The sequence below is a fragment of the Nerophis lumbriciformis genome, linkage group LG27 (genome assembly GCF_033978685.3).
Source record: "Nerophis lumbriciformis linkage group LG27, RoL_Nlum_v2.1, whole genome shotgun sequence".
Lineage (NCBI taxonomy): Eukaryota > Metazoa > Chordata > Actinopteri > Syngnathiformes > Syngnathidae > Nerophis > Nerophis lumbriciformis.
This window is the reverse complement of record NC_084574.2, coordinates 36845001-36862049: the sequence shown is the minus strand read 5'-3', so window position 1 is coordinate 36862049 and position 17049 is coordinate 36845001. Positions and strand designations below refer to the sequence as shown.

The 17049-nt window shown below is 37.0% G+C and overlaps 1 protein-coding gene across 3 annotated transcripts in view; it reads left to right on the top strand.

The window, feature by feature from the left end:
- ctnna2 (catenin (cadherin-associated protein), alpha 2) overlaps nt 1-17049 on the top strand; it is a 974853-nt gene that overhangs the window by 807793 nt on the left and 150011 nt on the right. For all 3 annotated transcript variants that reach the window (XM_061988021.2, XM_061988022.2, XM_061988024.2), the window contains 2 exons: nt 6753-6909; nt 8691-8891. In XM_061988021.2, the coding sequence (XP_061844005.1) occupies nt 6753-6909; nt 8691-8891 (358 nt within the window). The remainder of the gene's footprint in view (nt 1-6752; nt 6910-8690; nt 8892-17049) is intronic.

The following is a 17049-nucleotide window of genomic DNA, read 5'->3' as shown; positions in this document are numbered from 1 at the left end:
CATTATTATGCTAACAGGGGAAAATAATTGATGTTCCCCTCCTTTGAATTAATTTACTTAATTTCGATACATTTCTTCCTTCATTTAGGTTCATAAACATGAGATAAATCTTCCAAAAATATAATGTCCATTGTATATTTCTGTATACGTTACATGTGAATGCTATAATGCTGAATGTTAATGGAATTTAGAATGAATGTAAAGAATAGTTAAAATAGTTTAAAGGTTAACATGTTAACAAGATGAAGAGGTTTACTGAAATGTAGTATGAAATGCTAAATGCTGGTATAGTTAGAAGAGTTAGCATGCTTCCAAGTAGGTACAAAGTAACGTAATCCAAGATTTTTAGCTCCAAATATACACAGTTAGCTCAAATGCTAGCATAGAAAGTTAGCATACTAACAGGAGAACAGTTAGCATACTTCTAAGATGGCAACAAGCAACAACATCTATGGTTATTAGGTTTTATAATTAGCTAAAATACTAGCATGCATTTTTAGCATAGTCAATTTAGCATGCTAACAGGGGAAAAGCCAGCATACTTCTAAGATGGCACCAAGAAACAGAATCCATGATTATTATGTTAAAATGTACAACATTAGCTAAAAGGCTAGCATAAAATTTTAGCAGAACATTAGCATGCTAACACAGAAACAGCTGGCGTACTCCTAAGATTGCGATAACAAAATCAATGATTATTAGGTTAAAATGTATGTGAATGTAGAAGTGGTTTGAAGGTTAAAATAGTTTGAAGGTTAAAATGATTGAAAGATGAAGAGCTGTACTGAAATGTAGCATGAAATGCTAAATGCTGGTATAGTTAGAAGAGTTAGCATGCTTCCAGAGAAGTACAAAGTAAAAGAATCCAAGATGTAATAATCATTGATTTTGTTATCGCAATCTTAAAAGTACACCAGCTGTTTATGTGTTAGCATTTTAATGTTAGCATGCTAATGTTAACGTGCTAACAATTTATGTTAGCATTTTAGCAAATTTTGTACATTTTACCGTAATAATCATTGATTTTGTTATCGCAATCTTAGAAGTACGCCAGCTCTTTCTGTGTTAGCATGTTAATGTTAGCATGCTAATGTTAACATGCTAACAATTTCTGATAGCATTTTAACTAATTTTGTACATTTTTAATCTAATAATCATTGATTTTGTTATCGCAATCTTAGAAGTACGCCAGCTGTTTCTGTGTTAGCATGTTAATGTTAGCATGCTAATGTTAACATGCTAACAATTTTTGTTAGCATTTTAGCTAATTTTGTACATTTTACCGTAATAATCATTGTTTTTGTTATCGCAATCTTAGAAGTTCGCCAGCTGTTTCTGCGTTAGCATGTTAATGTTAGCATGCTAATGTTAACATGCTAACCATTTCTGATAGCATTTTAGCTAATTTTGTACATTTTAACCTAATAATCATTGATCTTGTTATCGCAATCTTAGAAGTATGCCAGCTGTTTCTGCGTTAGCATGTTATTGTTAGCATGCTAATGTTAACAGGCTAACAATTTATGTTAGCATTTTAGCTAATTTTGTACATTTTAATCTGATAATCATTGATTTTGTTATCGCAATCTTAGAAGTACGCCAGCTGTTTCTGTGTTAGCATGTTAATGTTAGCATTCTAATGTTGACATGCTAACAATTTATGTTTGCATTTTAGCTAATTTTGTACCTTTTAATCTAATAATTATTGATTTTGTTATCGCAATCTTAAAAGTACGCCAGCTGTTTCTGTGTTAGCATGTCAATGTTAGCATGTTAATGTTAACATGCTAACAACTTATGTTGGCATTTTAGCTAATTTTGTACCTTTTGCCGTAATAATCATTGATTTTGTTATCGCAATCTTATAAGTACGCCAGCTGTTTCTGCGTTAGCATGTTAATGTTAGAATGCTAATGTTAACATGCTAACAATTTCTGTTAGCATTTTAGCTAATTTTATACATTTTACCAAAATGATCATTCATTTTGTTATTGCAATCTTAGAAGTACGCCAGCTGTTTCTGCGTTAGCATGTTAATGTTAGCATGCTAATGTTAACACGCTAACAATTTCTGTTAGCATTTTAGCTAATTTTATACATTTTACCAAAATAATCATTCATTTTGTTATTGCAATCTTAGAAGTACGCCAGCTGTTTCTGCATTAGCATGTCAATGTTAGCATGTTAATGTTAACATGCTAACAACTTATGTTGGCATTTTAGCTAATTTTGTACATTTTACCGTAATAATCAATGATTTTGTTATCGCAATCTTATAAGTACGCCAGCTGTTTCTGCGTTAGCATGTTAATGTTAGAATGTTAATGTTAACATGCTAACAATTTCTGTTAGCATTTTAGCTAATTTTATACATTTTACCAAAATAATCATTCATTTTGTTATCGCAATCTTAGAAGTATACCAGCTGTTTCTGCGTTAGCATGTTAATGATAGCATGCTAATGTTAACACGCTAACAATTTATGTTAGCATTTTAGCTAATTTTGTAAATTTTAATGTACGGTAATAATCATTGATTTCGTTTTCGCACTTCTAAGATTGTGAAAACGAAATCAATAATTATTAGGTTAAAATGTATAAAATTAGCTAAAATGCTAGCATAAAGGGTTGGCGTGCTAACATTAACCTGCTAACATACAAAAAGCGAGCATACTCTTAAGATTGCGTCAAGTAACGAAATCCATGATTAGTAGGTTAAAATGTTTAAAAATAGCTAAAATGCTAGCATAAATGTTAGCGTGCTAACATTATAGTGCTAACAGGGAGAAGTTAGCACAATTCTAAAAAGAGTACATTATTCAGGATTATTTTCTGTCAAAATGTAACTATATAGTGAAAAAGATGACATGCTTTATTGTTAGCAGGCATTGGTGACTACATAACTTGCTGTATTATTATCATCATGACTTATGTTGTACATAATGACAATGCAAAGTGCTGTCATGTCTGAAAATGTTTCCCCCACTTGACAATAGAGGCGTGAATAAAATAATTGAATATAAAAGTTAATGCTAGCCAGCTATGGCGGGAGAGTTGGAGGATCTACTGAAAGAACCGAGTCAGAGGCTGGTGGGCCGCCAGCTAAACAGGCTGAGTGGTCTCAAGCCCACAGATTTGCTTTTAAGTAGAACTCCACTTTTTATTTTATTTTAACTATCATTCACAATCATTTTGTTAGACAGAAACACTTTTTTTTTTAAATGTTTTCAGGCATTCTAACTCATAAATAAACTCTAGCAAATGTCAGCCAACAATGGAGCCAATGTTAGTTATGTTCCCCCGATAAATAACTTTAAATACCTCCATAACTGTTCTATATACATGATGTAAGTATATATGTCATGTAGTAACATTCATAATAACATGTAATATATACATGATGTAAGTATATATGTAATATAGTAACATTCATAATAACATGTAATATATACATGATGTAAGTATATATGTCATGTAATAACATTCATAATAACATGTAATATATACATGATGTAAGTATATATGTCATGTAGTAACATTCATAATAACATTTAATATATACATGATGTAAGTATATAGGTCATGTAGTAACATTCATAATAACATGTAATGTATACATGATGTAAGTATATATGTAATATAGTAACATTCATAATAACATGTAATATATACATGATGTAAGTATATATGTCATGTAGTAACATTCATAATAACATGTAATATATACATGATGTAAGTATATATGTAATATAGTAACATTCATAATAACATGTAATATATACATGATGTAAGTATATATGTCATGTAATAACATTCATAATAACATGGAATATATGCATAATGTAAGTATATATGTCATGTAGTAACATTCATAATAACATTTAATATATACATGATGTAAGTATATAGGTCATGTAGTAACATTCATAATAACATGTAATGTATACATGATGTAAGTATATATGTAATATAGTAACATTCATAATAACATGTAATATATACATGATGTAAGTATATATGTCATGTAGTAACATTCATAATAACATGTAATGTATACATGATGTAAGTATATATGTAATATAGTAACATTCATAATAACATGTAATATATACATGATGTAAGTATATATGTCATGTAGTAACATTCATAATAACATGTAATATATACATGATGTAAGTATATATGTCATGTAATAACATTCATAATAACATGGAATATATGCATAATGTAAGTATATATGTCATGTAGTTACATTCATAATAACATGGAATATATACATGATGTAAGTATATATGTCATGTAGTAACATTCATAATAACATGTAATATATACATGATGTAAGTATATATGTCATGTAGTAACATTCATAATAACATTTAATATATACATGATGTAAGTATATATGTCATGTAGTAACATTCATAATAACATTTAATATATACATGATGTAAGTATATATGTCATGTAGTAACATTCATAATAACATTTAATATATACATGATGTAAGTATATATGTCATGTAGTAACATTCATAATAACATGTAATGTATACATGATGTAAGTATATATGTAATATAGTAACATTCATAATAACATGTAATATATACATGATGTAAGTATATATGTCATGTAGTAACATTCATAATAACATGTAATATATACATGATGTAAGTATATATGTCATGTAGTAACATTCATAATAACATGTCATATTTACATATTTTGGTCAAGTTAAACATATGGCTGTTTATTAATTTCACAAACGCATCACAAAGTTTGCTTTAGTAGTCCTCTTAAACCCACATGTGAATTCTAGTAGTCCTCTTCACCCACATGTCAATCCAAGTAGTCATCTTCACCCACATGTCAATTCTAGTAGTCCTCTTCACCCACATGTCAATCTTAGTAGTCCTCTTCACGCACATGTCAATCCTAGTAGTCCTCTTCACCCACATGTCAATCCAAGTAGTCATCTTCACCCACATGTCAATCCTAGTAGTCCTCTTCACCCACATGTCAATGCTAGTAATCCTCTTCACCCACATGTCAATCCAAGTAGTCCTCTTCACCCACATATCAATCCTAGTAGTCCTCTTCACCCACATGTCAATCATAGTAGTCCTCTTCACCCACATGTCAATCCAAGTAGTCCTCTTCACCCACATGTCAATCCTAGTAATCCTCTTCACCCACATGTCAATCCAAGTAGTCCTCTTCACCCACATGTCAATCCTAGTAGTTCTCTTCACCCACATGTGAGTCTTCGTAGTCCTCTTCACCCACATGTCAATTTGAGTAGTCCTCTTCACCCACATGTAATTCCTCGTAGTCCTCTTTGCCCATATGTCAACCCTAGTAGTCATCTTCACCCAAATGTCAATCCTAGTAGTCATCTTCACCCACATGTCAATCCTAGTAGTCTTCTTCACTCACATGTCAATCCAAGTAGTCATCTTCACCCACATGTCAATCCTAGTAATCCTCTTCACCCACATGTCAATCCTAGTAGTCCTCTTCACCCACATGTCAATCCTAGTAGTCCTCTTCACCTACATGTCAATCCTAGTATTCCTCTTCACCCACATGTCAACCCTCGTAGTCGTCTTCACCCACATGTCAATTCTAGTAGTCCTCTTCACCCACATGTCAATCCTCGTAGTCGTCTTCACCCACATGTCAATTCTAGTAGTCCTCTTCACCCACATGTCAAGTCTAGTAGTTTTCTTCACCCACATGTCAATCCAAGTAGTCATCTTCACCCACATGTCAATCCTAGTATTCCTCTTCACCCACATGTCAATCCTAGTAGTCCTCTTCACCCACATGTCAATCCTAGTATTCCTCTTCACCCACATGTCTATCCTCGTAGTCCTCTTCACCCACATGTCAATTCTAGTAGTCCTCTTCACCCACATGTCAATCCAAGTAGTCATCTTCACCCACATGTCAATCCTAGTAGTCCTCTTCACCCACATGTCAATCCTAGTATTCCTCTTCACCCACATGTCAATCCTAGTATTCCTCTTCACCCACATGTCAATCCTAGTATTCCTCTTCACCCACATGTCAATCCTAGTAGTCCTCTTCACCCACATGTCAATCGTAGTAGTCTTCTTCACCCACATGTCAATCCTAGTAGTCCTCTTCACCCACATGTCAGTCCTATTAGTCTTCTTCACCCACATGTCAATCCAAGTAGACCTCTTCACCCACATGTCAATCCAAGTAGTCCTCTTCACCCACATGTCAATCCTAGTAGTCCTCTTCACCCACATGTCAATCCTAGTAGTCCTCTTCACCCACATGTCAATCCAAGTAGTCATCTTCACCCACATGTCAATCCTAGTATTCCTCTTCACCCACATGTCAATCCTCGTAGTCCTCTTCACCCACATGTCAATTCTAGTATTCCTCTTCACCCACATGTCAATTCTAGTAGTCACCTTCACCCACATGTCAATCCTAGTAGTCCTCTTCACCCACATGTCAATTCTAGTAGTCATCTTCACCCACATGTCAATCCTAGTATTCCTCTTCACCCACATGTCAATCCTAGTAGTCCTCTTCACCCACATCAACCCTAGTATTCCTCTTCACCCACATGTCAATCCTAGTAGTCCTCTTCACCCACATGTCAATCCTAGTAGTCCTCTTCACCCACATGTCAATCCTACTGAGGAGAAAACCCAAGTGGCCCCAGACCTACTTTGACAATGCCGATGAGGAGCAGACCTCAACCCTGGGTCTTCACAGGTGATCAACGCTGCCCTGACTCTGGCTGCCCGGCCCCAGAGCAAAGTGGCCCAGGACAACATGGACGTCTTCAAGGACCAGTGGGAGAAGCAAGTGCGCATCTTGACCGAGGCCGTGGACGACATCACGTCGGTGGATGACTTCCTGTCCGTCTCAGGTATGAGAATGTGGAGAATGCATATACAAACGTTTATATTTGTGATATATTTTAGTACAACATTGTACTGTGTGATCATGGTACTGGTACTGTTCCACTCTGGAGATGTTCGTGTTGCCTTATTATCACTCCTCAAAAGGGAGGTTTTGTTCTGTGAAGGTCCCTCTTCTTATCAGCAGGTGCATCCCTGTCTGTAAGGGGGGGCTGCCTTCTCACTATAAGAGTTAACTCCTTTTGTCTTACAAACCCCGTTTCCATATGAGTTGGGAAATTGTGTTAGATGTAAATATAAACGGAATACAATGATTTGCAAATATTTTTCAACCCATATTCAGTTGAATATGCTACAAAGACAACATATTTGATATTCAAACTCATAAACATTTTTTTTTTATGGCAATAAATACTGATAACGTTGAGGAATGCTCATCAAACACTTATTTGGAACATCCCACAGGTGTGCAGGCTAATTGGGAACAGGTGGGTGCCATGATTGGGTGTAAAAGTAGATTCCATGAAATGCTCAGTCATTCACAAACAAGGATGGGGCGAGGGTCACCACTTTGTCAACAAATGCGTGAGCAAATTGTTGAACAGTTTAAGAAAAACCTTTCTCAACCAGCTATTGCAAGGAATTTAGGGATTTCACCATCTACGGTCCGTAATATCATCAAAGGGTTCAGAGAATCTGGAGAAATCACTGCACGTAAGCAGCTAAGCCCGTGACCTTCCATCCCTCAGGCTGTACTGCATCAACAAGCGACATCAGTGTGGAAAGGATATCACCACATGGGCTCAGAAACACTTCAGAAACCCACTGTCATTAACTACAGTTGGTCGCTACATCTGTAAGTGCAAGTTAAAATTCTCCTATGCAAGGCGAAAACCGTTTATCAACAACACCCAGGAACGCCGTCGGCTTTGCTGGGCCTGAGCTCATCTAAGATGGACTGATACAAAGTGGAAAAGTGTTCTGTGGTCTGACGAGTCCACATTTCAAATTGTTTTTGGAAACTGTGGACGTCGTGTCCTCCGGACTAAAGAGGAAAAGAACCATCCGGATTGTTATAGGCGCAAAGTGGAAAAGCCAGCATCTGTGATGGTATGGGGGTGTATTAGTGCCCAAGACATGGGTAACTTACACATCTGTGAAGGCACCATTAAGGCTGAAAGGTACATACAGGTTTTGGAGCAACATATGTTGCCATCCAAGCAACGTTACCATGGACGCCCCTGCTTATTTCAGCAAGACAATGCCAAGCCACGTGTTACATCAACGTGGCTTCATAGTAAAAGAGTGCGGGTACTAGACTGGCCTGCCTGTAGTCCAGACCTGTCTCCCATTGAAAATGTGTGGCGCATTATGAAGCCTAAAATAGCACAACGGAGACCCCCGGACTGTTGAACAACTTAAGCTGTACATCAAGCAAGAATGGGAAAGAATTCCACCTGAGAAGCTTAAAAAATGTGTCTCCTCAGTTCCCAAACATTTACTGAGTGTTGTTTAAAGGAAAGGCCATGTAACACAGTGGTGAACATGCCCTTTCCCAACTACTTTGGCACGTGTTGCAGCCATGAAATTCTAAGTTAATTATTATTTGCAAAAAAAAAAAAAAAAGTTTATGAGTTTAAACATCAAATATCTTGTCTTTGTAGTGCATTCAATTGAATATGGGTTGACAAGGATTTGTATTCCGTTTATATTTACATCTAACACATTTTCCCAACTCATATGGAAACGGGGTTTGTAATATCCTTTTTGTTTTTGTTTTTTCCCCAAGAAAACCACATCCTGGAGGATGTAAACAAATGCGTCATCGCGCTGCAAGAGGGCGACGTGGACACCCTTGACCGAACTGCCGGAGCCATCAGGGGCCGGGCGGCTCGCGTGGTGCACATCATCAATGCGGAGATGGAGAACTACGAACCTGGCGTCTACACCGAGCGGGTGCTGGAGTCCATCAAGCTTCTGTCTGAAACGGGTGAGTCCACCTTCGTTTGCTGGTAATACCTGCTTACCTTCTCCACTTCTTAGACTTCACTACTCACATACAAACGTATTTCTTACTGTTTTTTAAAACTAATCTAGTTTAGCTATTAGCCTGCCTGCTCCTGGCTTTCTCTGGGTGTGTAACATGTTTAGCCTCGTCTTCCAGTGATAATAGTACTTAAGATATTAAGAAATGCAGTTTATTTGCTGTAATGGAGGTGATTATTATTAGTTTGTACGATTTAGCCAGAGAGACTCAACTTTTTTGATCGGCATTAAAATGCATTAATCAGCAATGGCCGATCACGTACTTTTTCACGAAAATCGATCGATACCGATCGAATGGCCGATCGATCGTCACATCGCTCATTGCAACATGAGTTCTGTTGCTGTGTTGTGCAACATGGTAATAACTGACCATGTGGTTCAGAGATTATTGTGGTTCATACAGTAGGTTACGTACGTTTACCTACAGTAGGAAGGAGATTCATATGGCCCCATTCGTTAGGGTTTACCCATACTTGCCAACAGGCCCGGCCCTAACCAATCTGGCGCCCTAGGCAAGATTTTAGGTGGCGCCCCCCCACATCGGCAGTGAAGTGTATATACTCACAAGAAACTGAATAGCTTTGTCTTTGACCTTTTTTTTTTACAAACAACTAACCCTAATATATAAAGGGGTGGAAAAGTGACTATTACCTGCAGGGCAAACATTAGCTAACCAGAAGGCAATAACAATGTAAACAAAAAACACCTGCTTAAAAGATCTAATACAAATGTCCCTGAGGAATGTAAGGTGGGAGTACTGTAATTACCTAACGTTACATTATTATTTTCCATAACAATTTAGCCCCCTCCACAATATTAACCCGACGTTAAAACAGAACTAGCTATTTATTGATTAGCAATTGCCGAATCATGTAACATTAGCTTAATGCTAAAAAGCCAGCTACTATCACATTCTGTAACAGACAAATAATTTCATGTAGGCTAACGTTACCTACCTGCTACCTCTGTCTTTTCTCGTTTCTCCTCCTCTTCTTTTCTCTTTTTTCTTCCCTGGGCACCTGACAGTTTTGGCCGTTTTGACATCTTGTGTTGATTTTTTGATGTGGTGACGTCCAAAAAGAGTCATGATACGGGAAGGGAGGGGGCGCACCGTGCGGGGGGGCCTAATGTTGTAACAAATAATATTTCTGTTAAATAGACTTTACTTTGCATTTTAATTAACGTGGGATTATTTTTTGTATTTAGAAATCATAGTACCAACTTTTTTTTTTTTTTTTTTTCTCCAACATTTGTGGCACTGGCGTGGCGCCCCCTAATGGACGGCGCCCTTAGCATTTGCCTATACGGCCTATGCCACGGGCCGGCCCTGCTTGCCAACCTTGAGACCTCCGATTTCGGGAGGTGGGGTGTGGGGGCGTGGTCGGGGGTGGGGCGGGGCGTGGTTGGGGGCGTGGTTAAGAGGGGAGGAATATATTGACAGCTAGTCACCAAGTCAAGTATTTCATACATACTATATATATATATATATATATATATATATATATATATATATATATATATATATATATGTATGTATATATAGATATCTACATCCTGAAAATATGCAAACAAAACTGTGTTTAGATAATTGATACTTCAAACTTGCATAAATAAATATTAAGGAATATAACATAACTTGGCTTCTGAGAGTTTCAAAATGTAATGAATAAAATGCTAAAGTTGTTGATAAACAAGCAATTATTTTAATAATTAAATATGGTCATTTTAAATGAATTATTATGATAATTTAAAATCAATTATTTGAAATATGTTTATTTTAATGTATAATTCTATGGCTGGATGTAATAAGGAGTCACGAAAAAATACAAATAAAAATACAATTCATTTTGATGTTTTTAGCAAAATATAGTAAAAAAGTATTTTTTTATTTTTTATTTTTTTTATTAATAAATATATTTATTTTTAGGTAAAATAAACATAATAATACAATGTATCTCTAGTCTGAATGATTTAGTTCTTGTCACCCTGTTGTCCTCCCGTCATGAAAAAAGGCTGTCCTCACTCAGGTCCGCATGGAGCTGGAGGGGGCGTGGCTTCTAGCTCCGGCTAAAAATCGGGAGATTTTCGGGAGAATATTTGTCCCGGGAGTTTTTTGGGAGTCTCCCGGAAAATTCGGGATGGTTGGCAAGTATGGGTTTACCCGACACATGAAACGTGACAAATCGGTTGTACTATAGCACTTTAGCCGCCAGATGGCAGTAGAGTGTGGAATTTTTTTTTCAAATGTGTTTTGTGGCAATTCCAACTTGTTGCGTGGCACTTTCCATCATTTTCATCAGGAGAACGCTGGCAAAATCATGGCATAATAACTTAAAAATAAAGATAACTTTGCATTATTTTCTTTGTCTCACTTTGGCCAAAAATAGGACGAGTACATTCTGAAAACGTACATACTACAAATAATCCTCTTGCCAAAACACTTGACGTAAGTTGAAAACTCTGAGGAAAAAATTGGTGCATTTTCAAAAACACCACAAAGAACACAATGAACTTAGACTTTGTCTCTGTGTTTTTACAAAGCCGTTAAACTTTAAGCACTCCCTGTTTAGCATTCTAACGTTGGGAGTTTATTAAAAATGTTCGGAAAAGAAACCGATTTTCCGATTTCCACAAACTGCCGCATTGGTGAAATCCGCAAACTGCCACAACACATTCATTTATCATCACTCAAATATTATAATTACAATGAACTAAAAGTTGCTTTATTACAAGCTAGCGTCATTATACAGGACGGCAGTTCCTGGAGGAGGTCAAGTAAAAAAAAAAAATGAGGCACTCCTAACTTGGAGAAGCCAAATCATCAGTTTTTATATTCCTCCTTTCTGTCTCTGGGTGTGTGCTAAGTCAAGACAGCACACCCTGACCATAAAATGAGATATTTGTGTGTAAGTGTCTGAACAACAACTGTTTTAAGTCATAACTTAAATGTTGGCATTGAGGTAGACATGTAGTCTCTTCTCAAGGATAGGGCTATCACTTTTGCATTCCGAAGTCCCAATTAGGGCCTCATTCCTACAATAAGTGATCCAATCCACCTGCGGATGTCAAACTAAGGCACCTTATCTTCATAGTGCCTTCTTAGATGATATTCTTTCATTAGAGCCACACTTTCTCCACACAGGTTTGACTTTTACCTCCGTCCACATGTACTCTGGCTTGAAAGCCCCTGGTCTCACCGTTCACCTTCCGTTCATTCATATTTGGGGAGGGGTGTTGCTTAAAGTTGACATCTGCCCTGAATGCTGATGAATAATGAAGCTGCAGTGAGTTTGCGGGCTACCGTTGCATTGTGGGTAATGGAGTATTGATGCGTGCAAAAACAGCAGCAGGTGGCTGTGGCCTGCGGGCTGGTTCTAATACTAATCAAATATCATCCCGGGGGCCCTAGATCATTCATTCGCGGGCCTTGACTTTGACACCGAGGTCTTACAGCATTGGTAATTTTCAAAACTGAACATTGTTATAGTTTTGTTATGCCAATGTTTGACTCCTCCTTGGCAGTTATTTTAAAGCAGGGGTGTCAAACGTACGGCCCGGGGTTCCGAATCAGACCCGCGAACAGGTTTTATCTGGCCCACGGGACGAGTTTGCTAAGTATAAAAATTGACCTGAAATTTTTTGAATGAAAGAAACGGCTGTTCTAAATGTGTCCACTAGATGTCGCAATAGCAATTGTATCTTTGTAGATGATTCAACATATGTACAAAATAAACCACATGTTAGTACATCAGTCGAGGAAAATGATCAAACTACATAAATAACATACTGTAATTTGATTTTGATATATTTGTTTATCTTGATAGTGTTATGGTTGGAGGGAGGGAGTTGTGACAGCACAGAACCACAAGGGGGCAACATTGCTCTATGTATTTATTATATGTATATATAAACAATATTATAAATAATGAACAATAAAATTGAATTAAACAACAAAGGAATGGTGTTTGTGAACTAGATCCAAAAGGGGTGTATGGTGGAAGACTATGTGTATGAATAATTAGCTGTTGAGTATTACCAGAATTGTTGGATGAGGAAGCAGACAAATCCAAAGGGGCTAGGCAAAAGGGGTCCGTGATCCAAGCGAGGTCCGTGGGGCAGAGAGAGGCGTCAGAGTCCATGTCCAGAGCGGGGGTCGAGGATCAAAGGAGGCAGTCGAGATCCAGGGCAACGGAAGGAAAACAGGGACATCAACAGAAGGTTATATTCCGGCGAAGGATGGGAGGTTGTGCAGGCTTATGAATGCAGGTCTGATAATCAGCTCCAGGTGTGCAGATTGCTGATCACCAACAGCCTTGCCGGCATGTGGGCGTGACGCGGCCAGCGCGAGCAGGGGTGTGTCTCGGCGCGCTGCCAGCGGAGGTGCTGGAATGCCCAGCTGCCATGGAAATTTGAGTTCGAGCCCACGCCGTGACAATGAGTTGACTGATGTACATTATCAAATAATTTATTCAGAAAATATAAATAACGACAAATAAATTATCAACCGCAACATATAAGTGTAAATAAAACCCAACAACAGTATGATTTGTACATTTTCAGAATGTGCTTGTTTTATTTTTAAACAAAGATAACAATCTGAGGTTGTCTTTATTTTTAAGTTATAATGCAGTGATTTTACCAGTCCGGCCTACTTGGGAGTACATTTTTCTCCATGTGGCCCCCCATCTAAAATGGGTTTGACACCCTTGTTTTCAAGTGTGTTTTCTTCAAGAGATCTGTACAGTTGTTGAAGGTGTGGTCATGCAGCCTCACTTTGGAGTCAAGGAGCACCAGGGACCAGATGGTGTTAGACTTTGGAGAGGCTCTGGTGCAGCGCTGCCGCTGATTAGATCCAGGACTTTGATGCAAAGCCGTTGGCATGTGGAGTGGCATGTCACGGTGCTTTTATCAGCTTCCCAGTAAATTACAAAACACACCTGTCTGGATGTCCGACAGTTTCAATCAGTTCATTGGCTGTCATACAAACCCTGGAACCACCTGTTCAGTCCTCTGTTCTCCATTTATCATCAGTGATGGGTTTATTTTGTTTGTTTTACTCTTCAATCGTAATGTGCGTGCGTCATGGCAGATTGCAGGAAACCTTTTAGTTTAACACAGCAGCAGGCAGTACACAAAAAGATGGCACTGGATATGTTTTGCTTTTTTAAATTAAAAAACATATTTTTACCATATATTAGCCGCACCGGACTATAAACCGCAGATATATATATATGTATATATATACAGGTAAAAGCCAGTAAATTAGAATATTTTGAAAAACTTGATTTATTTCAGTAATTGCATTCAAAAGGTGTAACTTGTACATTATATTTATTCATTGCACACAGACTGATGCATTCAAATGTTTATTTCATTTAATTTTGATGATTTGAAGTGGCAACAAATGAAAATCCAAAATTCCGTGTGTCACAAAATTAGAATATTACTTAAGGCTAATACAAAAAAGGGATTTTTAGAAATGTTGGCCAACTGAAAAGTATGAAAATGAAAAATATGAGCATGTACAATACTCAATACTTGGTTGGAGCTCCTTTTGCCTCAATTACTGCGTTAATGCGGCATGGCATGGAGTCGATGAGTTTCTGGCACTGCTCAGGTGTTATGAGAGCCCAGGTTGCTCTGATAGTGGCCTTCAACTCTTCTGCGTTTTTGGGTCTGGCATTCTGCATCTTCCTTTTCACAATACCCCACAGATTTTCTATGGGGCTAAGGTCAGGGGAGTTGGCGGGCCAATCTAGAACAGAAATACCATGGTCCGTAAACCAGGCACGGGTAGATTTTGCGCTGTGTGCAGGCGCCAAGTCCTGTTGGAACTTGAAATCTCCATCTCCATAGAGCAGGTCAGCAGCAGGAAGCATGAAGTGCTCTAAAACTTGCTGGTAGACGGCTGCGTTGACCCTGGATCTCAGGAAACAGAGTGGACCGACACCAGCAGATGACATGGCACCCCAAACCATCACTGATGGTGGAAACTTTACACTAGACTTCAGGCAACGTGGATCCTGTGCCTCTCCTGTCTTCCTCCAGACTCTGGGACCTCGATTTCCAAAGGAAATGCAAAATTTGCATGGTTGGGTGATGGAAGGAATGAGTTAATGTTTAAAATGACTGGTTAATAGTGCTATTATAAAGTGCAATGTCAGCACAATTTTCTTTCCTGCAATTTAAAATGCACTTGTTTTAATAAATAAATACAGCGTTTGAAAAGCATACACAATCTGTGTTAATATATTAGTCTGTGGTTAAAAGGACTTGAAAGGACTCGAAACTCAAAATGCAGGACTTAGGACTTGACTTGAGACTTTCCAGTCTTGACTTTGGACTTGACTCGGGGCTTGCCTGTCTTGACTCGGGACTTGACTCGGACTTGAGGGCAAAGACTTGAGACTTACTTGTGACTTGCAAAACAATGACTTGGTCCCACCTCTGCCAGGAAGTGTGTGGAAGCAGATTCAAATCCTCATAGGTCCATTTGGGTTGAATTTGACAAATGCACCATTTAGAGTTGCGTCAAAGAAAAAAAAAAAAACAATAGATGTAGCAATTAGCGGATTATGTGATTCCAATCAAAATCTTGACGCCTTTTAAAATCAAGACAGGCCTTTGTTGTCTTTGGTTTCTGATTGTCGCCCACTCCTTCCCCCTCCTCCGCCCCCATCGCGCCGACTTTTGCTGGAATCACCTAGTTGGTGTCGCCATTGTCTGCCTCGCTGCGTCCTTCTGCAGACATAATTGCAACACAATCGGCTCTCCTTAGGGCCAGCTGATGAATGGCAAACATCTTCCTGTGAGTCACGTCTCCATCAGTCTGAGATGACACCTCCCCCCCCCTCGCCCGCCCCCATGATGGACCTCGCGCGAGGCTCATATTAGTACATTAAATTCACCTTCTTTGATTGGGACGGTCAACTGATAAAGTGCGGCGGACACTCGAGGTTCATTTTACATGACTCACGCTGTAAAACGCTTCCATTAATCCTCCGTGAAGTACTCAGCTAGTTTCTACAGTCAAGAGCGACCCCGGACTTGTTATTGTGTTTGGCGTTCCTTTTAATTGAGTTCAACACGATAACGTAATGATCTTATCTCCACGGCCGTACATCATGCACTGTATTGCTCACAGCTCGGGGAGAAAAAAGACCAACTAAAAACTGCACTTTTTTTCTTAAAATTTGCCTATTCATTACAATTCTTATGTAAGACAAGAACATGTATGCATTGTAAATCGTAAATAAACATTAGCAAAAGTCAGCTAACAATGGCGCTAAAGGGAGTTGCTCTATTCCGCCTCAAAAAACGCTCTAGAAAACATCCAAAAAACCCCCGTCAACGTCTTATATACACACTGTAAATATATATATATATATAATGTAATAATAGACACTTTCATAACAAAATGTAATATGTACAATATACACACTGCAAGTGTATATATATATATATATATATATATATATATATATATATATATATATATATATATATATATATATATATATATACATAATATATTTTATATACACACTGCAGATATATATAAAATGTATTAACATACACTTTCATAACAATATGTAATATGTACAATATACACACTGCAAGTGTGTATATATATATATATATATATATATATATATATATATATATATATATATATATATATATATATATATATATATATATATATATATACATAATATATTTTATATACACACTGCAGATATATATAAAATGTATTAACATACACTTTCATAACAATATGTAATATGTACAATATACACACTGCAAGTGTGTATATATATATATATATATATATATATATATATATATATATATATATAATATGTTTTATATACACACTGCAGATATACATAAAATGTATTAACATACACTTTCATAACAATATGTAATATGTACAATATACACACTGCAAGTATATATATAATGCAGTAACCGACACCTTCATAAAAATATGTAATATATACAATATACTCACTGTAAGTGTGTATATATATATATATGTATATATATATAAATATATATATATATATATATATATATATATATATATATATATATATATA